The 25,422-nt window shown below is 53.9% G+C and overlaps 11 protein-coding genes across 11 annotated transcripts; 8 read left to right on the top strand and 3 right to left on the bottom strand.

Annotated features, from left to right (window-relative positions):
• Positions 1 to 1,510: 1,510 nt before the first annotated feature.
• ColSpa_07925 (uncharacterized protein) lies at positions 1,511 to 1,988 on the top strand (the record flags this gene model as incomplete). Its single annotated transcript, XM_049274137.1, has 2 exons — positions 1,511 to 1,535; positions 1,780 to 1,988. The coding sequence occupies 2 exons, from the start codon at positions 1,511 to 1,513 to the stop codon at positions 1,986 to 1,988; spliced, it is 234 nt and encodes a 77-aa protein (XP_049130094.1).
• A 1,260-nt stretch (positions 1,989 to 3,248) lies between these two features.
• ColSpa_07924 (uncharacterized protein) lies at positions 3,249 to 4,489 on the top strand (the record flags this gene model as incomplete). The annotated part of the gene is made up of 2 exons (XM_049274136.1): positions 3,249 to 3,344; positions 3,380 to 4,489. The coding sequence occupies 2 exons, from the start codon at positions 3,249 to 3,251 to the stop codon at positions 4,487 to 4,489; spliced, it is 1,206 nt and encodes a 401-aa protein (XP_049130093.1).
• Positions 4,490 to 5,841: 1,352 nt separating this feature from the next.
• On the bottom strand, positions 5,842 to 6,900 carry ColSpa_07923 (uncharacterized protein; the record flags this gene model as incomplete). Its single annotated transcript, XM_049274135.1, has 2 exons — positions 5,842 to 6,529; positions 6,602 to 6,900. The coding sequence occupies 2 exons, from the start codon at positions 6,898 to 6,900 to the stop codon at positions 5,842 to 5,844; spliced, it is 987 nt and encodes a 328-aa protein (XP_049130092.1).
• Positions 6,901 to 9,498: 2,598 nt separating this feature from the next.
• On the bottom strand, positions 9,499 to 10,206 carry ColSpa_07922 (uncharacterized protein; the record flags this gene model as incomplete). The annotated part of the gene is made up of 1 exon (XM_049274134.1): positions 9,499 to 10,206. The coding sequence occupies one exon, from the start codon at positions 10,204 to 10,206 to the stop codon at positions 9,499 to 9,501; it is 708 nt and encodes a 235-aa protein (XP_049130091.1).
• Positions 10,207 to 10,343: 137 nt separating this feature from the next.
• Positions 10,344 to 11,135, bottom strand: ColSpa_07921 (uncharacterized protein; the record flags this gene model as incomplete). The annotated part of the gene is made up of 1 exon (XM_049274133.1): positions 10,344 to 11,135. The coding sequence occupies one exon, from the start codon at positions 11,133 to 11,135 to the stop codon at positions 10,344 to 10,346; it is 792 nt and encodes a 263-aa protein (XP_049130090.1).
• Positions 11,136 to 13,790: 2,655 nt separating this feature from the next.
• Positions 13,791 to 14,073, top strand: ColSpa_07920 (uncharacterized protein; the record flags this gene model as incomplete). The annotated part of the gene is made up of 2 exons (XM_049274132.1): positions 13,791 to 13,837; positions 13,872 to 14,073. 2 exons carry the CDS (start codon positions 13,791 to 13,793, stop codon positions 14,071 to 14,073), a joined length of 249 nt encoding a protein of 82 aa, XP_049130089.1.
• A 368-nt stretch (positions 14,074 to 14,441) lies between these two features.
• ColSpa_07919 (uncharacterized protein) lies at positions 14,442 to 15,259 on the top strand (the record flags this gene model as incomplete). Its single annotated transcript, XM_049274131.1, has 2 exons — positions 14,442 to 14,717; positions 14,747 to 15,259. The coding sequence occupies 2 exons, from the start codon at positions 14,442 to 14,444 to the stop codon at positions 15,257 to 15,259; spliced, it is 789 nt and encodes a 262-aa protein (XP_049130088.1).
• Positions 15,260 to 16,237: 978 nt separating this feature from the next.
• Positions 16,238 to 18,967, top strand: ColSpa_07918 (uncharacterized protein; the record flags this gene model as incomplete). Its single annotated transcript, XM_049274130.1, has 1 exon — positions 16,238 to 18,967. The coding sequence occupies one exon, from the start codon at positions 16,238 to 16,240 to the stop codon at positions 18,965 to 18,967; it is 2,730 nt and encodes a 909-aa protein (XP_049130087.1).
• A 603-nt stretch (positions 18,968 to 19,570) lies between these two features.
• On the top strand, positions 19,571 to 21,799 carry ColSpa_07917 (uncharacterized protein; the record flags this gene model as incomplete). The annotated part of the gene is made up of 1 exon (XM_049274129.1): positions 19,571 to 21,799. One exon carries the CDS (start codon positions 19,571 to 19,573, stop codon positions 21,797 to 21,799), a length of 2,229 nt encoding a protein of 742 aa, XP_049130086.1.
• Positions 21,800 to 22,526: 727 nt separating this feature from the next.
• ColSpa_07916 (endo-1,4-beta-xylanase 5) lies at positions 22,527 to 23,856 on the top strand (the record flags this gene model as incomplete). The annotated part of the gene is made up of 2 exons (XM_049274128.1): positions 22,527 to 22,869; positions 22,934 to 23,856. 2 exons carry the CDS (start codon positions 22,527 to 22,529, stop codon positions 23,854 to 23,856), a joined length of 1,266 nt encoding a protein of 421 aa, XP_049130085.1.
• Positions 23,857 to 24,204: 348 nt separating this feature from the next.
• ColSpa_07915 (putative oxidoreductase) lies at positions 24,205 to 25,258 on the top strand (the record flags this gene model as incomplete). Its single annotated transcript, XM_049274127.1, has 2 exons — positions 24,205 to 24,397; positions 24,468 to 25,258. 2 exons carry the CDS (start codon positions 24,205 to 24,207, stop codon positions 25,256 to 25,258), a joined length of 984 nt encoding a protein of 327 aa, XP_049130084.1.
• Positions 25,259 to 25,422: the final 164 nt, after the last annotated feature.

Genomic DNA, 25,422 nt, shown 5'->3' with positions numbered 1-25,422 from the left:
ATCGGCAAGTGAGGTTGAATTGCTAGCGCGAACTGCTAACGGGGGTCGACGCGGCGCTGCAGGACTAATTGATGTCTCCTTTGGCAGGCATTTGAGGTTTCCGAGAAACCGAGAGTTCCGGTAGGGAACATATCAAGGCTTGTCACTGAGGACAAGAGCAGGCCATTGGTTGACCAACGTGTGCAAGGATGGTTTGCATGCTGCCGGCCGCGTTATTGCGAGTCGGATGCGATCAGATTGTGAAGCGAAAGGACTGGGAGCCCGCGCAGTTGGGACAGTCATAAGCCCGCCGGCAAAATACATAGCCGAGTGTAAAACTTGCCGGCTTCTCTTCACGGCGATGGCGGGTTGAAACCACCTGGCAAAACTCGAAGAGAAGATTGGTGGCAGTCGAGTCTGATATCGAGGCTGAAGCAACGGGTGAAAACGTGTTTTCAAGGCTCAGCTCATCCGCAACTCAGCAAGGACCTCAATGTCGTCCAATATTCGGCCGTTTGAAGGCGGCGCAGCCCAGGAAACCATATCGCCGGTTCTGCCCTACGATGTTTGAGTTTGTGTCATGATTTCTCAAATTGCTGGGTTAAGGCGCAGGCAGCTTCCAGGAGGGCGGCGGCGGGGACGATGAGTCGAAGTCTATCTATCATCATCGAATCCCTAGAAACGAGGGATGATAATATCAAAGGCCTCAAGGGTCAACATGGGTAAGTAGAGTGACTTTGATAACGCGCCGTCCTTGCCCATCCGTATGCGGCACTACATTCAGATATCTCAACGTCTCCTCGCACAGGCAGGCTGCCATCACGTTTTCAAGGTACTGCAGCCACTCAATGAAGGAAGAGATTTAATGCCGATGCGTTTGTGTAATATGTCAGCCACCCCCGCAAGGTCGAGAAACGGAGTGTGAGACATGCTAGCGAGCCATGTGGGATTGAGCGGCAGGAACGACGAGCTTGGCGTTCGGCGCGGCTTCTGCGGCCGGCACTCTGAAGGGTTGCATCTTTGGCCGAGGCCATCAGCGGGAGACAACAGATTTGCGAGGGCATCCCGAAGTGACGAAGCGTAGTGGACGAAGCTGAACATCAGCCTCAATGGTCTTGGGTCGAGAGATTCTCAGCGTTTCGCATGCAGCTGCCCGAATTGGGCTGGCCGGTCGACGGATTACGACAAGGCCGCGGAATGGGGCTCCGCCGTGATGCGACTTCGGCAGCAATGCAAAACCGGTGATGGCCAAGATTGACGAGGGCTGCCGGTTTCTCTTGGTAAGCGCAGCCGCATTCGCATTTGCCGTTTGGGACACCCGGAAGCTTATCTTTCCTCGCGGGAGTAAAAGATGACGGCCTAAAAGCGACAGTATCCCCCTCCAGCTAGCGGTAGTTGCGACGGCGTACAGCTGACAAGAGTCGCCCATGGTAGTCTCACTTTACATTCCAGACAGTCCGTCGATGAGGAATTACCCGGTTCAGTCCTTCATGCGAAAGAAGAGTGGCGGAGATGCATGATCGCCGACAGCATGTCTCCCGGTCTCCTCGAGAGCAGTAGGTGAGGGATGCTGAACGTTGAGCGACTATGCACAATTTCCGTGGTTGGCTGGCGTCAACAACGTTTGTTGACGAACGTTTTTCATGTCGGCAACCTCGTGATGGCGATCCCGCGATTTAAGACGGGATGAGATGGAAGAGCCCCGGACAATGAGCAATCATGACATGACAAGCCCATTGTTGAACGGACAAAGAAAGGATGCCCGCTGCCCCCCCCCCCCCCCCCCGAGCGCCCTCCCAGAGTTCCAACGGCCCCAAACTCAGACGGCGGGCCAATCATCCGGCGATGGTGGAACCTGGCGCTCCTCAGCTCTCCTCAGCCCAGGCGGCAGGGAGAAGGTCGGGTTTGCCATGCAGTCTCTAGGCATGGCCGTCGTCTCAGACCCCGAGCTGGGACGTCCAAGACTCCTGAAGGAGCTGAAGATCGCGGTCGATCAGGAGGCATCGTGATGCCAGGAAATGCCGTAACGGCCCCCTCAGGAGCGGAGAGAGCTGAAGAATCCGGACACCAGGGGTAGCTGGGGGGAGGGGAGCCTAGGTGCCATTGTCAGCCCTTGGGAGTGTCTCGGAAGGCCCTGATTTGGCTTGTCAAATGTGTTTGTGTATGGACTTTACTCTGTAGATCCAAGGACAGCCAGCCAGGGTGACTGATGGGGGAAGGTGGGCCCTCAGGGAAGGAGCACGAATCAGAGGTGCGCGGTCGCAAGGAAGAATGATTATCTAAGTAGCATCAGTCAGCGACGGGCTCCATGCGGAACGGATGACCCCCGCGTGATGTGATTGGCCACTTCGCCTCGTTGGCGCAGCTCTAGTGATCCTTCGGCTTCGCTTAGCCAGACTTAGCGGCCTCCGACCACTGGAAAACGCACTGAAGGCAGCCAAGGCGAGAAATATGGAGGGGAATCCATTGGGGGAGGGAAGGTGACTTGACTGAACACTGACCAAGTTTTGGCTTCATTGTGCGTCCCCCAAAGCAATGGCAGCAGCAGCGGTTGGACGAAGATCAGGATGCACCTAAAAGATGTACACTACATACCTGTATTCCCCCACAATTGCGCAAAAGATCATTACTCTCCCCGGTGCGCTGTGGAACCGGGGGCGGATCATCTGTACCCGTGCGCGCGAGATGACGTGAGACGCCCGCGACGTCCCGAGCGCGCCCTCCCAAAGCCCCTCTCAAGCACCCCTCCACCGCCGCCTTGCCTTGGGGAGTCCTTGCCAGTTGCCCCCATGCGCACGCAACAAGCTGCATCCCGACCTGTGCTCTGCCGTTGGCTGTGTGGTTTTGTGTGGTTTTGCGAGGTGTTTGCCCAAGCCTTTCTTCTCCAATTCCCCCCCCCTTGTGGCTCCCACGCTCCCACGCTCCCACTTGGACTCGGGGCTAGCGAGTGGAAGGGTCCTGGCCCGGGGGGCTGTGACCTTTGCTGCCATGGCTTGGCTCAAGCTGCAGATGGCTTTCTCTTCGCCATCCTTCGCGCGGCCCTCCCGTCAGCAGCACTCGTCATTGTCAGATCTGCCATCTTTCCTTTTTGTTCCTCCTCATCCCTCCCTCGCATCTGACAAGCCGGCATCTCGACCAAACACCTACCGTTGACGCTCCGCAACCCCGGCATCAAGATCGCGTCGCGACCTCGACCCCGACGAACACGCAAAGACACACACCCTGCAACGTAACGAGACGCAGAGAGAGCGGCTCCCAAACCCGGAGAGATGCTGCGCAAGAAAGAGGTCTACACGACCGTGACGCCCATCCCGGGCTTCATCCCCCGCCAGCTCGCCATCGACATCCTCCACTCCCACTCCGAGGTCATCACCCTCAACCCCTCGTGCTCGACCACAAGCCTATCAAGGCGCCCCGCGATGCCGCCTCCGACGAGTACTACTCGACCTGGTACGAGATCAGCCAGCGCATCCAGTACATCCCCGGCATCGGCAAGATTGGCTCCGGTAAGATCAGCTTCAACGGTTGCTTCCACGACATGCCCTGGGGACTGCAGACGCACACCTATGCGCCCATGAACATCGACATCCGCATCAAGTACCGCATCGACGGCAACCAACCTGGCATCGAACCCCCCCAGCCCCCCGAAATCGGCATGTCCGGCCTGGGCGTCCCGGCCGACGGGCTCTACCTGCGCGAGGACATTGAGATCCGCTGCAACGTGACCATGGTGAGCTTCGTCAAGACCCAGCAAAAGGCCGCGAGCAAGGAGATGGTGTCGCGGATCATCAAGAAGGCCGAGCTGCTGGACGCCGGGGTGCTGCAGGCCATGATCGAGAACGGGAAGCTCAAGACCATCAATCCCGCCGACCGCACCACCACGGGGCTGTCTGGCCTGCAGTCGCCGACCTTCCCCAACCACCGCCCCGACGGTAGTCCGAGACCAGAGTCTTACTCTCCCCCCAACGCCTACCAAATCCCCAGACCAGTGTCGATGCTGAACAGACCCGCGTCGCAAGGCAGCTACGGGCACCAGTACAGCCATTCGGCGGACCTGCAACCGCCCCAGAACGCACCGCAGACGTCCTTCATCGCCGAACTGCCGGGCAACTTCTACCACCCACAGCAGCAGCACCAGCAGCAATCAAACAACCTGCAACCGCCGCAGCCGTCGCCCGGTCTGCATCCCGACCGCGACTCAATGTCACAGCAATCCCAGCTGTCGCCGGACCCCAATTCATGGCGCTGGTCCCAAGGGCAACACAGCCCCTCGCAGCAGAGCTCGCGTCCCACGAGCATGGCGTCATCCGAAGGGAGCAGCGGCTTCGCGAGCCCCGCGCTCGACCACAAGGGCTTCTCGTCCGAGCTGCCCACGCACCCCGAGACGCAGGAGGAGCATCGCGGGAACCCCCTCAAGGCGATGGAGGCGTCGCAACACAGGGTCAAGGGACCGCAGGCGTATCAGGCGTACTCCTACAATCCCCAGGACTATGCGCCCTTGGGACGGTGATGGACCGCCGCAACTAACGTACGAGGGGGTAACGGGTATGGTGTTCAGGGTTTGGTATGCAGCGGCTGGGTTATGGATTTGCTTGACACGATTGCTCAATGATACCGCTTTGTTTATGGGATGGGTTCTATGGATGATATCTCACTGGGCCATGGCTGCCCACTCGGAAAAGGCGTTGCCACTTATGTAATTCATTTCCAGTCTTTTTTTATATCGAGTCTTCCTCTTGCTGCTTGTGCGATTCAAACTCTGAGGCGTGGGTACCAAATTACTTGAAGCCCCTGGCTCGGCCATGCAATGAACCTGCGACCATCACGTGCGGTAATTCACGTCTCACACTTATAAGTTTTGAGGCTTGTACATACGGCAAATTGGTAGGCTTTTCGGTGCACTCTCCCATAGGACCTGGCACAGTCCACCTCAGGTCTCCAACACCATCCCCTTTCTCCCTTACAAGAAAACACACACGCGCCCGCAACAGCCGCGGGGCCGGGAGTGGTCTTGGAGACAGAGGTGGAGCCGCCGCAGTTTCTTTTTTACAATCTTGGCCGGACGCAGCGAAATCAAGGCTTTTTGAGACGGAGGGTCACAACGAAGAGGATGCCGGAGGGGCGAAGCGGATGTGTGGATTCGCGTAGACTGCGCGCGTTGGCCCTGTGGGCTCTCTTCAGACTTCTGATAGGAGGCATGCGTTCGGGCTCTGCGGTTGTCAATGGCATACACACTCAGCCTTCCACCTCTCATCAGCCAAATTATTGAGAATCGCAGTGTCAACAGTATCACTGTCGCAATATGATCCTGCCGTGACAGGGCTAAGTTCAAGTGCAAATCTACCCTCCTCTTTGAATGCAAATAGTCATCATTTATCAAATTGTGGCGAAGAGCTTTGGGCACATACATTTACCTGGCAACATCCCAAAAAGGGAGCAGTAGCTCTAGTGTAAGCTTTAGATATATGGAAGAAATGACTCTGTCAAGTTTAGGAAATTAGCTCGACTGACCCATATTACGATTGCTAATCATGGTGCGCCAAACATCTGAGCGCAATGCCAGGTTCCCCTTTCACTGTCTAAGTCTAGTACGATCTGCCCTTCGTTCGACTCAATAAGCTCCTTGGTAGCCATGCCGCCATCCAGTTGCTGTATCTTGGAGTGATCACACAATGGGAACTCGACACATGGTTTGCGCGCAACAACTTTCGAGAAGCATTAATCCTGCTCCAGGAGAAATTTCTCGGCACAAAGAAATTAGATAACCGACGAATCCGATCCTTCACTGTCTGCGCTGTCACTGTCTGTACCGTCACTGTTCAACGACACAAACTTGAAGCGGAAGTAAGAGGTTGTCGTAACCTATTTCGTCATGTCTTTTTCAACGGAGGTGGGATAATCTTTCCCGGGTGCATCGTTGGCCAAGAATTCCAAAAGGTCGTCCGCATCACAGTGAGGGCTGTTACCGTCCTGGGTAGTGCGGGTGATTGATAGCTGGTCCGACATGTTGACCCGTGTTTTCTCGGCATCGATGACTTCATTTGTGTCGTCATGGGTCGTTTCAGCAGTAATGAAAGCTACACTGCCATCCTCACACCTGACTTCGATGTTATCGGCTTGCTCGTCGAGCGGCGGGAGCTCGCAGCCTGTGTCCGGGGTCCGGCATGCATGCGCAAGAGACTCAAGTCTCCTCTCACGTACATGCTCTGGCAATCGTTGCATGCCGTCAGACGAGCCACTTGACTCGACACTAAGGTCTCGTTGCGGACCCGGCGAGAAGCCGACTTGAGGTAACTCGGAAGCCACCACGGGCTGATTTAGGACTTCGGTTGTCGAGGTCTGAGCGATCCGAGGTTGCCTGGTGTGTTTGCTCCGACTTCGCTGGGTTGCTTTCCAAGAAAGATAACGGTGGTGGGCTGGCGCAACAACGACGTGGATGGTCTTGTTTTCCTGATTTCTACGGGTTTCTTGGTGGTTATTCTCCAGCTTATCCAGGTTGGCAGCCAAGTGCTTCGTTAAATCGCTGATTGCTTTCTTGTTATCGTCGTGCCTAAAAAAGAGCCACTTGAGTCAGCATCTTTCCTTGTCTCATTCTGTAACCAGAAAAAACCACCGTACGCACGCATCCTGTGTCTTAGCTAGTAAGGCAACGTGGAGGGCGATGCCCAGCCCAGCCATGGCCGTCTCTACACGCTCACTGTAACCCTGAATGTTCTGCTCTTGAAGAACAAACAGAAGCTGCTTGCCCATTCGGCTGAAAAATCTTGTTACAGAGCTAAATTTGGAGCTGCCTTTTTGTTCAAACTTGCTCAAGATCTCAACTGCATCGTCGCGTGCGTTTCGAACATTATTTACGCAAAACTCGATGAGGCCGACATTCTGGTTGTTATGGACGATGATTATCTTGTCGAGGCCGTTCATGTTGTGTGTAACACTCTCTATTGCTCTCGATAGCTATAACTCGCTAGTTAGTCTAATACGGCTTCGGAGTAGGCGTGCGGAGACCATGGCATAATTACCTGGCAGAAGTTATCTGACAATGCACAATATCGCTCCCATTCCTTCGGCGCATCGTGAATCTTCATCAAGAACTTGACGAGCCCCCCCAGCGCTACTGCCAGAGCTTGGCAAGTAGCCGCAAGCCCGGCGGCCTCCATCGGCTTTTGAAGACGTTCTTAATCTGTCAGATCTCGGAGACTGCGATGCTTGATCGAGGATGGGGGCAGAAAATCAAGAGTGTCATAGCTGAGAAACATCCCTTAGAAGAATTGAAGGCGACACGAACATAGTTTATATACTCGTATAAAAGGTCTACGCGCAATTCTCCCCCTGCAACGTTACATGTCTATGTTCCTGGAGCAAAGGTGGGCGAGACTATGGAGAGGAGCGGTTGAATCCCGGCAACATTTATGCGTGTAGCAGCTGCATAGACGGCGGTATGGAAACTCTCTACGATCTCGCTCCTCAAGGCTCTGCGCGGGACAATAAATGAGCCGGGTCTATAAAGTAGAAAAAGTTCAATGCGGGCAGTTGATGCGCACCCCGACGAGCGGGGGTGGTAACAACCAACTGGCCAACTACGCCATTCACGATGAAGACCCCTCCACCTTCAAGCCAGCCGTAGAAAATCCTTGCTCAGTTGGATTTTTACTGTAAGTACTGAAACGTGTCACGCCGTGATATGCTCAGAAGAACTTCCTGTTTGCCTTGGCTATCTGAGCATAAATCATCCACCTGGCATGGGAGTTCGATTGTACAAACACAGCAAGGAGTGCACTTCACAAAAAGATAAACTCGAATGGAAAAGAGGCATTTTATGGACTGGAAGAAGCGTACACAATCACAAATAAGTAGGATGGAGTGTTAAACTCCACCTCAAGCAACGGTACACATCATGGGACTCGTTTTTACATGCCACACCACAATACTCATCAACTTCATCGACGAGCTTTTCGCTACAACAACTGAATTTTACTTGTTTTCCAAGATGCTCTCATATACCTATGGTCTCGTTAAGTTGTCAATTACTGCTGTGCGCGACGGTCAATGGATCAGGCAGGCCTCCAGGCAATTCGGGGTGCCATCGAACACTATCTCTCGTCCAATGAACGGCGGCATGACCAAAAAGGTGCAACAGTGAGCGCACAAAAGCACAGCCTGGAGTAAACGCCTAGTTTGACAGCCAAGAGGCTGGAGCAATGTGCCCTCAGCTTCAGTGCGCGGTTGCTTGAATGCAACTTTTTTTTGCAGGTCGTCTTTCACGTCAGTCGCCAGTGTTGGGGCACCGAGATCCTCCTTCCAATCTGCTAGGCCTTGCCTTTGAAACCAGGCTACAATATGTAGCGCCTTACCAACCAGCTGCCAAAATAGAACAACACATCAAAGGTTGATGTCTGGGACTTCGCCGCGCAAGCGCTGACACGCAAGACCGGGTAGGGCTTGGCGCGGCGCGGAACCTACCCCTTCGAAACGGGCGAGGGATCCGTTAGCCTGGGACGCCCACACACGCAAACCGGCTATGCGGCAGCGCATATAACATCGTGACATGCCAAACTGCTTGCAAGCAGCTGGAGAAGGGGATCTCATGACTGGAGCCCTGCAACAGCAGACGGGCATCCTCCCTGCAGCGCCCATGGGCTCATGCTTCAGTTCCCGCCCGGACCAAGCACCCCCAAGCAAACAAACAATTGCCCAATGGAATAGACCCGCCTGGCCGGAAGACGAAGGTGGCCGAGCTGGCTTCGGACGAAGGAGGGTTGACGCTGGACGCGGCTACGCCACAATTGCTCGTTCGAGGCCGAGCTTGCGAATACTTTTGTCGAGCGGCGGCTGTGAAGCGGCGGTGAAGCTGGTGCCCGTACCGTGCAGCGGCCCAGACCAAATATTACCATGGTTGAGAACCTTCTCAGTATGCTCTTGTGCCGTCAGAAGGGCAAACAAGGAACGTACCTAAGGGCAAGGCTCTGTGGAGTTGTCGACATGCTCCAGCACTTGCTTTACTGTTGTGCATAACCGTCTCCTTTGTCGAGGTGTATGAAAGGCGGGAGCTCAGCGCACATTATAGAACGCAAGAGTCCGGCTTTGACAATGCAAGCGTCTTGAAATAAATAACAAGGTTCATTAGGCTCACAAGGAGACAAAAGCCCTCGTCACAATTGAAGCATGGAGTTTTCCTTCTCGCCTAAGAGTATCGGGTTAAGCGCAAGCAGGCATCATGAATGCCTGCTTGCTTGCGGCCTGAACAAAGCTTCCGCTGGGAAGGAGTGGGCGGGAAACAAGTGGGAGGGCAAATCGTCATAGTATTTAGAACCTGAAAAGACGCCAAAGCTGCAAGCAAAATGCGACAAGAGCGTATAATACACAACCCCGGTCTGTCCTCTTATCACACATCCCGGCTTTCCAGTCACCAGAGCATCGTCTTTTCGGGGAGTCCGCGGCATCATTGCCTATACCCCAATCTCAGAGTAAGCCAATACGTCTGACTATGGCCGTCAGAATGGCCCCATCGTCACAGCGAGCTCATGACACGGGGTTCTTGCGGGGACGACCGCGACCGCGCTTCTTGGGCGGCTCCCCATCAGTCTCGACCGGCTCCTTGGTAGTCGGCTCAGTTGTGCCCTCGGCAGTAACCGCCTCTTCTGTCTTTTCGGCCTCCGCCTCAGCCGCCGCCTCGTCGCGCTTTTGCTTCCGGCCCGGTCTGCCCCTGGGCTTGGTCTCCTTGGGAACATCCTCCGCAGCTTCATCTCCAGCTCCAGCCGCCGCCGACTCCGGAATAGTGTTTTTGCGAGGGCGGCCGCGACCTCGCTTGGCCGGCGCAGCAGCAGTCTTGATGTTCTTGTCACGTCCACCCTTTGACTTCCAATAAGTCTCGACATGTTGGCGGGCATACACCTCCACTTGGCTCTCAGGCTCCCAAGACCGATCGGGCGATCCAATCCAGTACACGAGAAAGTGAACAGCGCCGGAGGGCTTCTGTTTGTGCTTCTCGATCTTCAGCACGTGCCAGAGGTTCTTATCAGCCATGGCGCCTAGCCGGCCGCCCTTGACGCTGTCCCAGTAGGCAAACAGCGCCTCCTCGGCGTCCTCCTGAATGCTCTGCTCAGGTTCCCAGGTCGGCTCATCGTGCTTCCAGCTGACGTGCATCTGGAAAAGTGTCTTGTCCCTGGGATCACGGCGATGTCCGATAATCTTGTCAAGCACGAAAATGCCGTTCTTGGGGTCATCCATTTCCACGTCTTCGTCATCAGCCGTTTCAGGGGGGCATCTTGGGCAGGTGCCGCGGCCTCGACGGTATCTGAGTTATCAGTGGCAGTGGCGACGTTGATTTCGGCGTCATCTGTAGAAGGAGAGGCAACTGTACTAAGTCAATGTTGTACTTCAGATAAGACAGGATTCTTATTACCTTGAACGGCCTCTTTCACGGGGCTCTTGGCGCGGACTCCCTCTGCCGCAACCTCTGACTCGAACTGATTACCAAGCTGGATTGTAGTATCGTTGCCTTCGGTTCCATTGGCAGCATCAATGTTGTTCTCGATCTCTTTGTCACCAGGGGCAGGCGTCTCATCAGCCTCGGGCTCTCTGCTGCGCTTGCGGCTGACAACTGTCTGCTCGAATGTTGAAGTGATGGTCGTAGTGCCGGTGCGCTGTCCGGTGAGGTTATTGACAGCAGAGTGGAACGTCTTCCGAACAGACGAAAGCACGCTAGTCCCAGGACGCTGTGCGTTGGGTTCCGGCGTAGACGAGGTCCTTTCCACATCGGGAGTTGCGCCCTTGGCTGTGACCAGTCCCGGGGGCGTGGCGGCGTCTGCAGGCTCCTCGGCAGCAGCGGCAGAGACGGTGTCGGCGGGAGTGCTGCGATCAGCAGCATCCAAGTCGTCGCCGGCGGTGTCGCTCAAGGCCTTACGCGGTGAAGGGCTGACGGGAATTTGCGGGGACAGTCGTTGGGAGGGTGGAGAGTGGGATCGCGACGCATCGGATCGAGGGGTTCCGGTGGCGGCGAGGCTCTTGACGCGCTTGCTCGGGTGCGGCGACTGCGAGCCGGAGGGTCTGGCGGGGGAAGACAGGAAGTTAAGGGCACCATTCCTCAAGGTGGCCTGCGACATCTTGACGGATTGTGTGCCGTTCGGCGGCGCGGGTGATTCGGTCAGGCGAGCCATGATGGATGGATGGACTTGGTCTGGGAAAACTGTTGATGGTTTAGGCGTTTGCGCGCTCTCGGATGCCGTGGGAGACAGACGGTGACGTTGCGCCGGCCGATTTTACACGATCTCGATAAGACAACGTTGCGAAAAAAAATAAAAATCCCACTTCGCTTTTGGTGGTGGTGGCCAAGAAAAACCGCCGATAACAACGATCAATTTGGGCAGAGTGAGGTATCTGCGACGCGGCGCGACAGCGTGGTGGACTGATTCGAAGCCTTGTTGGTGATGGGCGGCAGTGGTGGAAATTATGAAGGAGATGCAGTCCCAGTTTCCGGGTCAGCTTTCTTGAGTCGCGCGGGAGGAGCTTTGGCCTCGGGTTTCCACTGGAGCTAATCGCTGTCGCTGCTGCTGCTGCTGCTCTTTCCTACAAAGGTAGAGTAGCTGCTGACGTAAGAGAGGGAGCTTGACGCGACGCGATGTGACGTCGGATTTACGCAGTGCCGCTGAGTCCGTCGGCCATTGGCTCGCCTGCTTATCCGGCGGGAAGACTAGTGCACGTGACCTCCACATATCCCTTCCCTCGGGTTTGCTACGGATTGGGAAGGAAAGGTGAAGGTAACGGCGGCGCCGGGAGGAAAGGAACGGCTTCCGCATGATCGCGACGGAAGGAAGACGAAACGTTCGAGGAAATAAGGCAATGGGAAAAGCCTCAGACCTGGCGAATTTTGTTTTGTTTGTTTAGTCCGAGATACATTAGAATCTTGTGTACAAGAAATTAAACTACAGTTACGAATACCACTGCGAAAGCCCGTTTTGCATTCACCGTACGTCCCGTCTTCGATTACACGGAACCTTGCAGTTTAACATAGTGATACCGCTATTTTGGCTTCATAGATTCGACCTGCTTCATTGATCAACTTACAACAACGACGGCGCGTATCTCATAACAATCTTCAATGCCACAGTAAGCCGCAATAACATGGAGACAAGCTGCGCATGCCACCGAGTCTCGTAGAGATGTATGGCTGCATCAGTCATGAAACCTTTACGATCGTGCTTGTCGCCAAGGGAGCGCCCGCCGCTATGCCCTGATGGCAAGATGGACCCGCAACATTCTCCTCAACAAGACCCAGCCCTCAGTGGCGGCGATTTAGTTACTTATTATTCATTGGTTTCTCCAGAGTGTCTCAACAACGCGCTGGGTCGCTTCAGCAAGCATGCCTTATTTAACTGGTGTTTAAAACTTAAGGGTTTCCACGCCTTCGGCAATTCTGTGTAATAGATGTTAGACAGACCAAGACGAAGTAACGATACTCAAACAGCTACTCAATTCAACCGCATCTGCCATGCGCTGGTTCCACAGGTGTTTCTTGGCAGCGAATCGCTTAACAGGGTGAATCCGCAGCTTCTGATCGTCATCGCAACGTTTTCGGCTGAGAAAAGAGGCCAATAAGATACCGTACAACCGATATTGCCAGAGGATACTCTGGACAGAGAGGAGACTACTAATGCGCTCGGATATCCTGCCGGAGAGTACATTACTTGCAGGGCTGGATTTCTGTATGAAAGAAGGAAACCCTCCCGGTTCTCAAGGGGGAATATTCCAAAGGACCAATAGCAACGATACGCGAAAGAGTGAAGCAGGGAATGGCCAGGGGCCATGTTCGATGGATTTCAAGCTAAAAGAGCGCGAACGGTGGAGATCTACATTGGCGAACTCATGGTGTGTCGTCAAATAAGGCATCGTATCAAGGGGCGCTCCCATGTGTCGATTAGCGGGAAACCCTGCACAACTAATTGCCATGCAGTAACCGTAACTATTAGTATTATCGTGATGGCAAGCTCAACAAAGCTGATGTTGTGGTAAAGCTGGGAATAGAGTAGGTTGTCTCCCAGAGGTGAGACTCGAACCTACGCTTGTAACTTATCATCTGCTCTAGTGTGCTATTTTTACCTTGGTCTTTGGAGTGCAGTTGGACGGGGCTCTCTCCAGTGCTAGAGCCCACTTCCCGTGGCACCCCGGACGCAATTTACGACAACTCGTGGCGACTCCCAGTACTCCATCCCACCCGTCCCGCCTCTTTGCTGCCCGGAAGGCCGAAAGACGGTGGTATCGGCGCAGACAAGTCTTTGAATTGTAGGGCGGCGTGGGCAGACGACACGCACCGAGCCGTCAAAATCGGAGGCTGGGGTCACTTGGAGAAGCTGAAGGCAAGTTGAGTTGGATGAAATAGTGGGGAGTCCTCCTAATCCCCAGCCACTGCAATTGTCATTGACATGCAACCACTGTGCTGCAGCGCTGCACGTAATAATAAAATGTGGTGCGATTTGAGTGGATAACGAAATTGTTAGTGCTTCCCAGCCACTTGGAATCTCAAGTAGAGATAAAAAATAACTGACCCTGAAAGTCCGAGAGCGTCGAGATTCTTTGGAATGTGTCTGTGGTCCTTTCTCTGTTTCGTTAGCTCGTCCTTTTGACTTCCAAACGGCTCTTCTCGTTGCGCAGCGCAGTTGGCTTCCGTCTCCGAGTGAAACTACAACGGCTACCATTGTCTATTGTTGGTGCATCTCACTCAATTCAACTCTATCCGCACCTCCGGGGCAACCGCCACCAAAATTCCGCCCGAGATCGACGCCGCAAGGGACGTCGACCCCGTTTCGTTTGCTATCATGGCCATGGGAATCCAACAACAGCAACACCAGGGCTCACCCCCAATGTTCCCTGGCGACTTTGTCGAATACGGCCAGCAGTACGATTCAAACAACGACCCTTCGCGTCAGCCCCGAGAGGCCGGGCGAAACGGCCGGTATCGACGACCTCGTTCGCCTTCGCTCGACGACGACTCTCGCTTCACCACCGTCGGCGGAGGAGGCGGTGAAGCCCCGCGGACACCTAATTCAGACGCTGCCTTGCATGACGCTGTACTCGCGCAGGCACCGCATCAACAGGTGAGTTCGGATAGACACTGCCAAGTAAACACGAGGGGAAGGAAAAAAAAAAAAAAAAAAAAAAAAAAGCAAAGCTGGGCGAAACACGCACCAGCCTCCATTCAAAATCTCAACGCAAAATACACTCACTTTCACTCTGGTTTCTTACTCGCCCACCCAACCACTCATTCACTCACTCACTCACTTGAGCGCCTCTTATGAGACCGCCCCAACCCAACCCCCCCTCCCTCCATATATTTCATCCTCCACCAATCATCCTCATCATAGCGCACACACAGTCTGACCTCAATGCAGCAGCGAGTTGTCCCAACAGGCCCCGGCGCTCGCAACGGTCAAGCACGCGCCGCAGGCCCCCGAAGTGGACCGCCCTCGATGGCCAACGCATCTCAGAACCGCCGCTCCCAACCGCCGCCCGTCCAGTCGCAGCTCCCGCCCTACATGGGCGAGAACCCAGACGAATGGAGCCCTGCTACTAGAGAAGCAGCAGCAGGTGCCGGCGCAGGCGGCTACTCCCGCCGCCGCACAGAGCGCCACGCCCGCCGCCAGTCCTCCACGGGAAGCCGCGTCCCGGGATCCTCGGAACCGCCCTCCTCCGTCCCCCAGATGAGCGGCGGCGCGTCACCCCGCGGCCCCCCTCCGGCCCGGAAAGTCTCCCGCCTCCCCGCGTCTCGTCGCAGCAGCAGCCGCCGCAGCAGCCGCAGGTCCCGAACCCAGGCGGCCTTCGCCCGCCCTCTCCGCCCGGCGGCGGCCTCGGCGACGACATCAGCCGCGTCCAGAGCCCCAGCATCTCCAAGAGTGTGCTCGAGCCGCTGCAGCGCAAGATGCTCGAGTACCATAACCTCATGGAGGACGCGCAGGGCCAGATGGCGCAGTTCGACGAGGAGCTGCGCGTGCTGCAGGAGCGCCGGCGGCTCGCCGAGCAGCGCTTCGTCGATGCCAAGACAAAGCATGATGAGTACGAGCGCCAGCACCTCGACGTCGAGAGGGCGTTGCGCGGGGATTTCCACCCGCCGCAGCCGCAGCCTCAGGTCCAGCCGCAGCATTCGCAGCAGCACATGTACAACAACAGCCCGCCGAGGACGGCGCCCAGGCCGGCCTCGAGCATCATGAGCTACGACGATCGGCCGATGAGCGGGCACAGCTCGGTCCCTAGGAAGGGGAAGTTGCGGTTCAGTCTATTTGGTAGATAGACATAGACTTTGTTGTTGATTTATCGCCCAAGCGGCCATAGAGGCTGCACATGTTTGTTTTAATATCTTTAGGTATCGGGTTCGGGACTGGGAGGACAAATGGAACGCACCATGATGGAATAGTGGTATGTAATGACTGGAGACAACGTACAATACGGTATATCAATATGACTTCAAATATTCATACTTCTTATGACTCTTATCGCACATAGACACGTTCATGATTGGTTGCACACAGACATCCGACATCAAAGAATTTGCTAGCAAGCAAAAAGCCATGTGTATCTCCTAAGTAGGAGTTGTGGGATGGTGCCCAGCCAGAAATTCAAGAATGGAGCTGGAGGGAAACTATATCGGCCAAATACCAAAGTGTACGATACATATGATCATGTGTTGTATTGTTCCCGTGCTTACCCCTGAGTATGTAGTATCTCTTTGTAGAACATCTTGCCCAACATGTAAACAACGACCCGTAAAAGGGGTTTGTGTAATAGTGAGAAGGAACCTAGAGTACACAGTAGAGTGCCAGAATTCCAAAAACACAATTAGTCAAAGTGTATCAAGGTGAAGTTGTTGATGCCGGCACCCGAAATTCCATCCATAGCCCCACCACTTGCCAGTATCTGTCTGCTTCCTCCTTCCCCCGTTAAACGCCAGCCCAAAATTTTCTCACAACCACACTTTCTCTTTTCTTTCACGTCTGAAATCCCATCTTGACGACGACAAAGCCTCACCTTCGATCCTTCGATACCTTGTTATCCCATCCCTGCGTGGTGCGACAACGAACATGGAAAGACGCAAACGTCACGACCCAGATCCTTGACCACCTCAGTACCAGCCGCTCACGTGTCCCTACACATCCAGTGAAGTGCGACAAGCTCACTGCGATCTCGTTACGAGTTATCAACGCTATGAGCCTGCTCTGAAAACTTCTGGCGGAAACTTGACCATGGTCGACGGGTCAGTTTCATGTCCAGGATGGTAGGAGGAGGCCCTGTTCCTCAAAACACCGCAATACCTGAAGTACTGACTTACATCTTCACGCCTGAGTGGAATGAACAAGACATCGCAGACCCGAAGTCGAAATTGCTCTTGGTCCTGCTCAAGCATCGAAGCACAACCACCCTAACACAGCAGTTTCTCAAGGGGGCTAACGGCAGTCTAGGGGATCGGGACTTTGTCAAAGGACTTCCGCTTCACAGAGATGCTCAGACTGGGTTCTTTATTCTTTTCCAAAATGACCACACATATGGCGACAAACACCGATCTGTCGACTACCTGAACGTCATCACAGACCCGTTCTCGCAGTCAATTCTGTGCGTGAGTGAACCGTTTGGCGAACTCATCTTCCTACGACAGATGTCCGTCATGAAGCTCCTTCATCTCTTCATCTTCACCGCACTCAGTGACATGGGATCAAGCTACATTCCTTCCATATGGGGCAAACTGAGAGAAAGACCAACTGAAAACCCAAACATGGCGTCTTGCGATCTGAACTGCTACAAGAAACAACAGAATACACCGTCGCAAACCCTGAGCTCACATCGCAGCATCGAACAGCCGAACCAAACCTCAGTACTGCCAGGCACAAAGACCGGCACCAAAGAGTTATGCAAAGAGAGCTCTGCATCGATCTCGCACAAACTGTCATCAGACCCAGTCAGAGACCCTCCGAAGAAAAACCTTGGCAACGACAACGTTGAGCCTGAGATCCCTTCGGCAGATCATCTTGAGCCAAGCAGCGGCTGCATCCCAAAGAAAAGTCAGCCAGGCCCCGGCAAAAACACACCAGTTCTCCCACCAGAAGCAGTAATCAACTCACGAATTCCAAAGCTTGTAGACTTTTTTACTGGTGCTGTGCACCAAGAATTTGAAGCCAGCAACTACAGGGAGAGGCTCAAGACTGATGAAATGATGCTCTGTGACTGGGTTCTGAATTGGTGTTCAACCGCGCCGGAAGGATTGGCCGACAAAGACGGTCACGTCCTTTTGTCTCGCGCCAAGAGAAGCACGGAAACGCATCTCGGTATATGTCTGTTCGAGGCTATCCACTTTATAGACAGAAACATCATGACCTGGAACACCATCCGCACTATTCTATATGTCCTTGCCCAACTTGACCAGGGCAAGAAAGTTGCAAAGAAACGCAGTCGTCTCCTACAAGAGCTGGCCAATGTCTGCTACAGACACTATTACGATCTCCAGAACTTCTTCAGACGCAACATCCAATGCGGTATAGCCCGAAAGTACCGCAGACGACTAGCAGACACATACGATGGTTTCGGTACTCCAGTCGTGATGTTGAAAAACCACCCAAGGGACTTCGTAAAAAGCAACCCGCTGATGCACTATTTCCTACGTCTAAGTCAGCCGGAAATTAATCCTATCGAAGCCCTTGACTGCGCTGAAAAGATCCCCAAGTACAAAGAGGTCTACGCTCATAAGATACCTCGCATGACAGACGGAGAGTCATCATCTCTTTACAACCTTACTTTAGTCTCCGGGTTCCTCCGGGACTTACACCATTACGTCCGAATGCCGCCAGCCTGTGCCATCGAGGGCCGGGAGTTCATCAGCAAGACCGACGACTTATATGTCAGCTTTGACAAGCTCAAGTGGCAGTTAAGCGCACCCAAGTATACCGAATACCTTTGCAATATGGCCAAGGATCCCTCGCGGAATCGCGGAGTAAATCCAAATCTGCATTGCAAGGCTCTGGAGGCTATGGATGAGCTCGTAGAGACGCGGATGGGATCTGTGACCACAGAACTTTACAGAAACGCCATTCGCGACTGTTTCGGCGAGGCTGCGGATTTTGATCTGTCTGAGATAAAGGTGACCGTGGAAGCTGCCATCTCCGCTCCTGCGGTTGTCCCTACGTCCGCTCCTGGCGTGGCTAACGAGCAACCCAACCAGCCTACAAAGAAGAAGCGAACAAAAAAGAAGAAGAAGAACACCTCAGCTTCACCCACTTCTCAAGACGATCCAAACGACAAGGAAGAGAGCGGCAAGGAAGACGAAGCTCCGATGCCGTCGATCGATGAAATATGGGAAGACCTCATGTCCGTCATGAACGATGATGACTCAGAGCATCTCTCCCAGGAGCGCTCTGTTTCTTCGTTATCAGATGACAATACCGGCCTGGTTATGGAAGACGACGCGGCCCATACCCAACCCATTGAAGACCAGAACCCTGCTTCCGAAGGCTCCATTACGGACCAAGCAGGTAAAGAGACTCATGTCACTGCCAATGACGAGGCGCATAACGCGGAGGACAGGGGTTGGAACCTTGATGATCACGACATTGATGAGGCTGCTTCTGACGAAGAAACTGGAGCAGAAGCTGCCGAAGCTGCAATTCCAGACGTCAACCTCGATCACGATGATGCCAACCCTCCCAAGGAAGTCTTGAAGGTCAGTGCAAGAACGGCAGGGGTCTTTGCTATGTTGTTCGACAAAAGAATTCACCGTGGCTCCATTACCTGGACGAGATTCGTCGCCGCCTTCGCTGAGATCGGCTTCTCCGTGGAGAAGAAGAAGAGATCCGCCATTGCGTCTATCCCCCCTTCCGGAACGCCTTGGAACCAGATCCAGTTCCATGAGGTCCATGGTAGGTTAACAAGGGTGGAGGGTTATCGGTCTCGGAAGATGGCCAATCGTCTGACGAGGGCTTACGGGTGGGATGAGACAACTTTTGTGGTCGGTTGAGTCTGCGGAGAGGTACTCGAGGCTTTTGAGTGTTCTGTCTCTGGAGAGCATTGGACTCAAATTCTAGGAAGCTGTGACATGTTCTTCCATATTGGTGCTGCGTTGGTTACTAGGTAAGGATGAGCGTTCCGCCATCATTTGACGGTGCTGATATACCCACGAGACAAAGCAGATGGAATTTTTTTTGGATGGGGGGGATTCAGGTTCTTTTTGTTTCTTTCTTAGCTATGCTTTGGTTTCTTTTTGCCTGAGCCATATAATAGATTTGTTCTCCACAGAGACTGAACAGCCACATTGGATTGTCTTTCTTGAGCTAGTATATCTGACTCTCTGACTATGGTTTTGAACAGCAAATTGATCGATCAGGCGAGGATGATGGGTATATCTGTCTCTTGGGCCTGTCACGTTTTGTCTACCTCTATTGCACAACGACACGCCTCTCATTTCACATACTGATCGAATACTCTGCTTTGACTTTTCCTTTCTAAAGACATCTATTATATCTCTGGAAAATTTCCGCCTCGTGTTTTAAACCTCAAGCATCTCTTCGTTGATGAGACACAGCCTTGCGGATATTACACTACCTACACATAGAGTTCCAGGATGGTGAAACAGAAGGAACAGAAGCAGACGCCTCGACTTCAGCCAGCACCCCCGTTACAGATTTCTTCCGACCTCGCCAGATATGTAAGAGACCTGTTTATGGATCTCTCGTCGAGATGGGAGAGGTACGGTCCGACCTTTGAAGCCACATGGCGCTCGTTCAATGGAGATGAACGCTCCCGAGTGATGGAGGAAAATGATACAACAGAACTGGACGATTACTATGTTCCGGAGTGGAACGCGGACGATATTGCGGCAAAGCCCGAGTTCCTCCTCGACATAATCAGATATAGAGCGACTGCCAGACTTTCTGAACAATGCCACAAAGGCTCAGCCAATAACCCTAGCGACTTTGACTTCGCTGCCCGTAGGATGAGAGAGTCCGGCATTGGGCCCTTCCCAACTGGAATAAAAGCTTACACCATTTTCCAAGATGGAGATGAGTACGGCGAAGCTTACATCGCCATCAACCAGAAGATCGCAGCGTCTTTTCTGCTGCCGCGCGATAAGGCCCATCTCTGTGTTCCTCAGACCTCTGGAGAGCTGGTCCTTGGACGGCAAGGTCACATACTCCAGGCTCTAAACTCCATGGTCAAGTACACCTGGGAGCGAGATCCAAAGGAACAGGCACGTCAATTGAAAGCCACGCAGTCAACTGAAACCGCTGCTTTGCTGTTGCAACTCATCCACTTGAGCGACGACGCCACTGATGAAAGCGCATCAGACAACGTCACTGCTAAAGTTGTGCTTGATACTGCACGCCATCACAAGAAGTCCTTGGATCGTCACTGGAATCTTCTTGGCGTGGAAGCAGGGATGCTTGCAAACAAGGTCGAGGAGTGGTTTACTACGCAGCCTGGTCTGATTCCAGACAAACAAGGCCAGAAGCTGCCTGTGAATACGGGCAAGTACCTCAGTCCTTGTCTCTTTGACTTTGTGCACGACTTGGCCAAGAACAACGTGTTTTGGGCTTACATCGTCGCCCTTCTCCTGGAGTTACAAGGTCTTGAGCAAGATGACACCCCGGGCCGCAACCTTATCCTGCAGGAGATGGCGCACGTTTGCCATCTGGCTTTCCAGCGCGCTCAGAGTGTCTTCAAAAGACATATCCAAAGGTACACTGGCCGTAGTTGGTTCGAGCGTGTGTGTGATGAGTGCGACAATGATGGCAATCCCTTAGTGATTCTGACGCTCAATCTCGATGACTTGAATGATACAGAGACGCTTATCCATCCTGGACTCTTGCAAATCCTGCAGCTCTGCCGACCAGAAACCACGGTTGATAGGGCCCTGGATTGGGCTAAAATGCTGAACAACCTATGGACCACTAAACCTGATGAGAAACTCAGGATTGGACTGTACGCTGCAGAAGCTGAGGTACTTGGGGAGCTGGCTACACTTCTCTCATTCATCCGAGACCTGACTGAGGCCATCTCGCTCCCCCCAGTTACTGGGAAGAAGAGAGTAAAAGGGCTCTTTGTCTCCAAATCTCATCGCCTGGATAAGGACCTTTGCGCCTTGAAAGACAAGCTTGATCTTACAATGTTCACCGTGCCACTGATGAGACTCTTCAAGCCCAACGTTGCTGCTGGTGCTCTGGAGGCGCTCGATAATTTCTACAAAGACAAAACGGGAGCTGGTGTGCTCGAGGCTTACAACAAGGTGGTGGAAGGCAGCATCTCTGAGCTGCAGAGCCGGTGTGCGCAGGCCAAAGCCAAGCGGCTGAAAGAAAATGGCCCAGTCTCCTCTTCTCCGTCAGTTCCCATCGGTCGGGATTTATTTATCGAGATCACACCGCAAAAGGGTGACAAGGCGCAGGGCAGGAAGGAGAAGGTCAAGACCCGGCCTCCGGAGGGAACAAATGGGTCGATCCTCCCGGACGACGCTCCACCGCCTCCACCTCCGGCGGCATCCCGAAAGCCGAAGATCAAAGTCAGCGCTGACACAGCCGTCGTCTTCGATGTGCTGTTCGACCGGACCCAGAACCGCCGGCCGATAGCTTTTTCGGACCTAGAATCAGCGATGGTTGAGTTGGGTTTCGCGGTCAATTCTCAGAGCGGCAGCTCGTCAACGACTTTTACGCCTCCGCAGGAATCAGACTGGCTGCCCATTTGTGTTCATCGTCCTCACGGGACCGCCACCAAGTTCGAAGGCTACGATGTGCTTAGGCTTTCGTCACGATTCAAGAATCATTTTGGATGGGATTCGGAGACGTTTGAGGTCGCCTAGTTAGTGCGAGTATGACGGGTTAGATAGCTGGGTGGGAAGGTAGGTTTGAGGACATGTTTCTTGTCCTCAAGTCTGCTGGTACAGGATGTCTTCGTTGCGCCGAGAGGGGCAGCGCGTCGAGAAATTGGAAACAGCGCTTGAGTTCGCGGTATCGAACCATCTTTTGACTAATAGTTAGGTAATGCGTGCGAGGTGATCGTACAATGTACATTTTACTTTTTTCAAGAGGCTTCAGCCTCCTTGGACTTTTATGAAGGCGAGTAAGCATTATCTACATCCACATTTTGCCGCCAAGACGAGAGGTATGGTGCCTAGCTCAATGCCGCTGACACTTGTTTCTAGATCAGATTTCAAGGATCAATCAGTCAGACGTGTCATGCGGCTCTCTGAGCAATGGATTCAGTTTCGCTAGAAGCTCCGCGAAGCAAATTAGAAAGTACGGTTCGGTCGAATCTGAAACCCCAACTGACGCAACTCAAGGGCCATCTGACGACCTCAACCCCTAAGCCGGCATGTTGTATTGAAACATCCGATCAAAGTCTTCGTCCACTCTTCTCATACAATGCGCACGTCTCGGAAAGTTCTGAAGGCTTAATAAAGGGCAGTCTGTATCCGAACTTTTGAGACGTTGCATCGAATGAGCCCCTCTACTTAATTCTCTATTTCATCGCATCTCAATGCGCCTCTAAGCTAAAAATTCTTCGTGCCTCGCATAACCTTGCACGTAATGGCCAAGATCTCGAGCTGGCTCGCCTTGTCAATATGGGGAGTCGCCGCCGCCTCGGGGCAGGGCCTTCATGAGCTGGCGGTCAACAGCGGGAAGTTATTGTTCTTTGGCACGGCGACGGACACGAACCTATTTAATGATGCGGCGTACATGGACATTCTCAACAGAAGGGGCGAGTTCGGACTCGTCGTGCCCGAGAACAGTGAAAAATGGGAGGCAACGGAGCCAACAGAGGGACGATTCCAATTCAATAACGCGGATATGGTGCTGGGCCTCGCGCAAGGGAACCAGCAGATGTTTCGGTGCCATGCGCTCACATGGCACTCACAGCTGCCGCAGTTTGGTGAGCAACTTTAGCCTATCTTTTGAACCTTTAGAGTTGCACTGGTTGTTGACAACTAGCCTAGTTTCGAGTGGCACGTGGACACCAGAAACTCTTACAGCCGTCATCGAAACCCACATTGCAAACGTTGTCGGCCACTTCAAGGGCGCCTGTTACTCCTGGGACGTCGTCAATGAGGCTCTCGCCGACGATGGCTCCCTCCGCAAAAGCGTGTTCTCGCGCGTTCTTGGCGAGGACTTCATTCCTATCTCTTTCAGGGCCGCGGCGGCCGCAGACCCGGATACGAAGTTGTATTACAACGACTTCAGCATCGAATTCAACTCCAAAAAGACGGATGGCGCCGTCCGGATCGCGCAAGATCTGCTGGTCGCCGGGGTTAGGATCGACGGAGTCGGGCTCCAGTCGCATTTCGAGGTCGGCAAGACGCCTTCGCGCAGTGTACTCTCCAATGTTTTGAGCCGGTTCACGGACATGGGGCTCGAGGTTGCGCTGACGGAGCTGGACATTAGGCACAGCAAGGTGCCAGCCGATAACAATGCGCTGCAGCAACAGGCAAAGGACTACGCGAGCGTCGTGCAGACGTGCGTAGAAAATGCAAAGTGCGTCGGCATCGTGGCATGGGAGTTTACGGACAAGTATAGTTGGATCCCGAAGACGTTCCCGGGGACCGGAGACGCGTGCTTGTTCGACATGAACATGCAGCCCAAGCCGGCGTATGCGGCTGTGGCCGAGGTGTTGCAGAACGCCGCCGCGACAAGGAACGGAACCGCACAGGTTGCGTCGATCGGTGCGTCCGGTGTCGGAACCGGTGCCGGTGCCGGCACCGATGGCGGAGCGTCTTTGTCTGAAGTCCAGGATGGAGCTGTGGCCGCTGCGGAGGTATCGCACTCACCTTCCGCTTCGGGTACAGGGCGATTCGACCCCCTGTCGAGCATCGCGCCATTGTTGGCCAGTTTTGCACTTGTCATGTGCTTGCTGGTGTTGTAATGAGCAGTCGAATAACGAAGTTTTCCGTAATAATTCCATAATCATACAGCTTAATTGGAGCTGCTGGGCGCATCTTCACAGCAAAAATAAAGCCAATTGACGTGCGCGGGCTGCGACACTGCGCGTATCAAACCAACGGTGCGTGTGGTGTAAGTGAGGAGATGGATGATGTCATGTCCCTGCCACCTCCACAGATAAAACAAAAACCGGGGCTGGTCAATGATGCGATTCCGAAGCGAGAGAGGGGAAGCTGTCAAAAGGGCACAATTCCCATCTACGATTTGGATATCAATCACCACCACCACCAAGCGGCACGAGTAGGAAAAACCAGGACTGAATAGCTTCATAATGGTGTACCTCAAAGCGCTAGTCTCCGCCACCGCCGCTGCGGGTCTGGCCCAAGCTTCCCTTCCCGGCTTGGACACGATCCCCTCTCTGGGTCTGGGAACATGGCTGTCGGACAAGAGCCAGGTGGCCCATGCCGTGTCTTTTGCTGTTGGCGAGGCAGGCTACGATCACATTGACGCCGCCCTCATCTACAGTGAGTGCGCCCCCTCTCTCTGAGGGTTTCCCACTCGCCTTGTCCCTCGCTCAGTCATTGACAACCCTAGGAAACGAGGACCAGACCGGCAAGGGCATCGCCGACTCGGGCGTCTCGCGGAAGAACATCTGGGTCACCAGCAAGCTCTGGAACTCGGACCACCGCGCCGAGCAGGCCGAGGCCGCCATCAAGAAGTCTATCGCCGACCTCGGTGTCGACTACCTCGACCTCTACCTCATTCACTGGCCCGTCGCCTTCGTTCCCGGCGACCCGAATAACAAGCTCGACGAGAAGACCTCCATCGTCGACACCTGGAAGACGCTTGAAGGCTTCGTCAAGGCGAACCTCACGCGCCACATCGGCGTGTCCAATTTTGCCAAGGCCGATGTCGAGAAGATCCTTGAGGTCGCCGAGATTAAACCCTTTGCGCACCAGTTCGAGACGCACCCGTACCTCCAGCAGCAGGAGTTTGTCGACTGGCACAAGGAGAAGGGCATCAACGTCGTTGCGTACTCGCCGCTGGCCAACACCAACCCGACATACAGCGATGAGATCCCCGCCATCTACGAGGACTCGTTCTGGAAAAACATTGCGGAGAAGAAGGGCGTCTCCGTGTTCCAGGCCGTTCTGGCGTGGGGCATTCAGCGCGGCACCATTGTGATTCCCAAGAGCACCAAGGAGTCACACATTGTTTCGAACCGCAAGGCACTCGAGATCAAGTTCTCCGAGGAGGAGCTCAAGGAGATTCAGAAGCAGGACAAGAAGCACAGGCTGAGCAACCCGAGCAAGAAGTGGGGCGTGAAGTTGTTCGCGGATCTGGACGATCCCACCAAGCTTGATGAGATGAGCGAGGAGCTGTGAGCGGATAACAGATTATGAGCTCCAGGACCTTTGTTATGAATCTTAGTTGTACCTAGTCTAATCTTTGACACGATAGTGACAAATCCAGTCTTTGCAACCTTTCAGCGTCTCTTGAACCAGTAACAATAGCATGGTCGATCTTCTACTTTTAAACCCCTGCTTAG

Source organism: Colletotrichum spaethianum, assembly GCF_022836535.1.
Source record: "Colletotrichum spaethianum MAFF 239500 DNA, contig20, whole genome shotgun sequence".
In the NCBI taxonomy this organism is placed as follows: domain Eukaryota; kingdom Fungi; phylum Ascomycota; class Sordariomycetes; order Glomerellales; family Glomerellaceae; genus Colletotrichum; species Colletotrichum spaethianum.
This window is presented reverse-complemented; position numbering and strand designations above follow the sequence as displayed.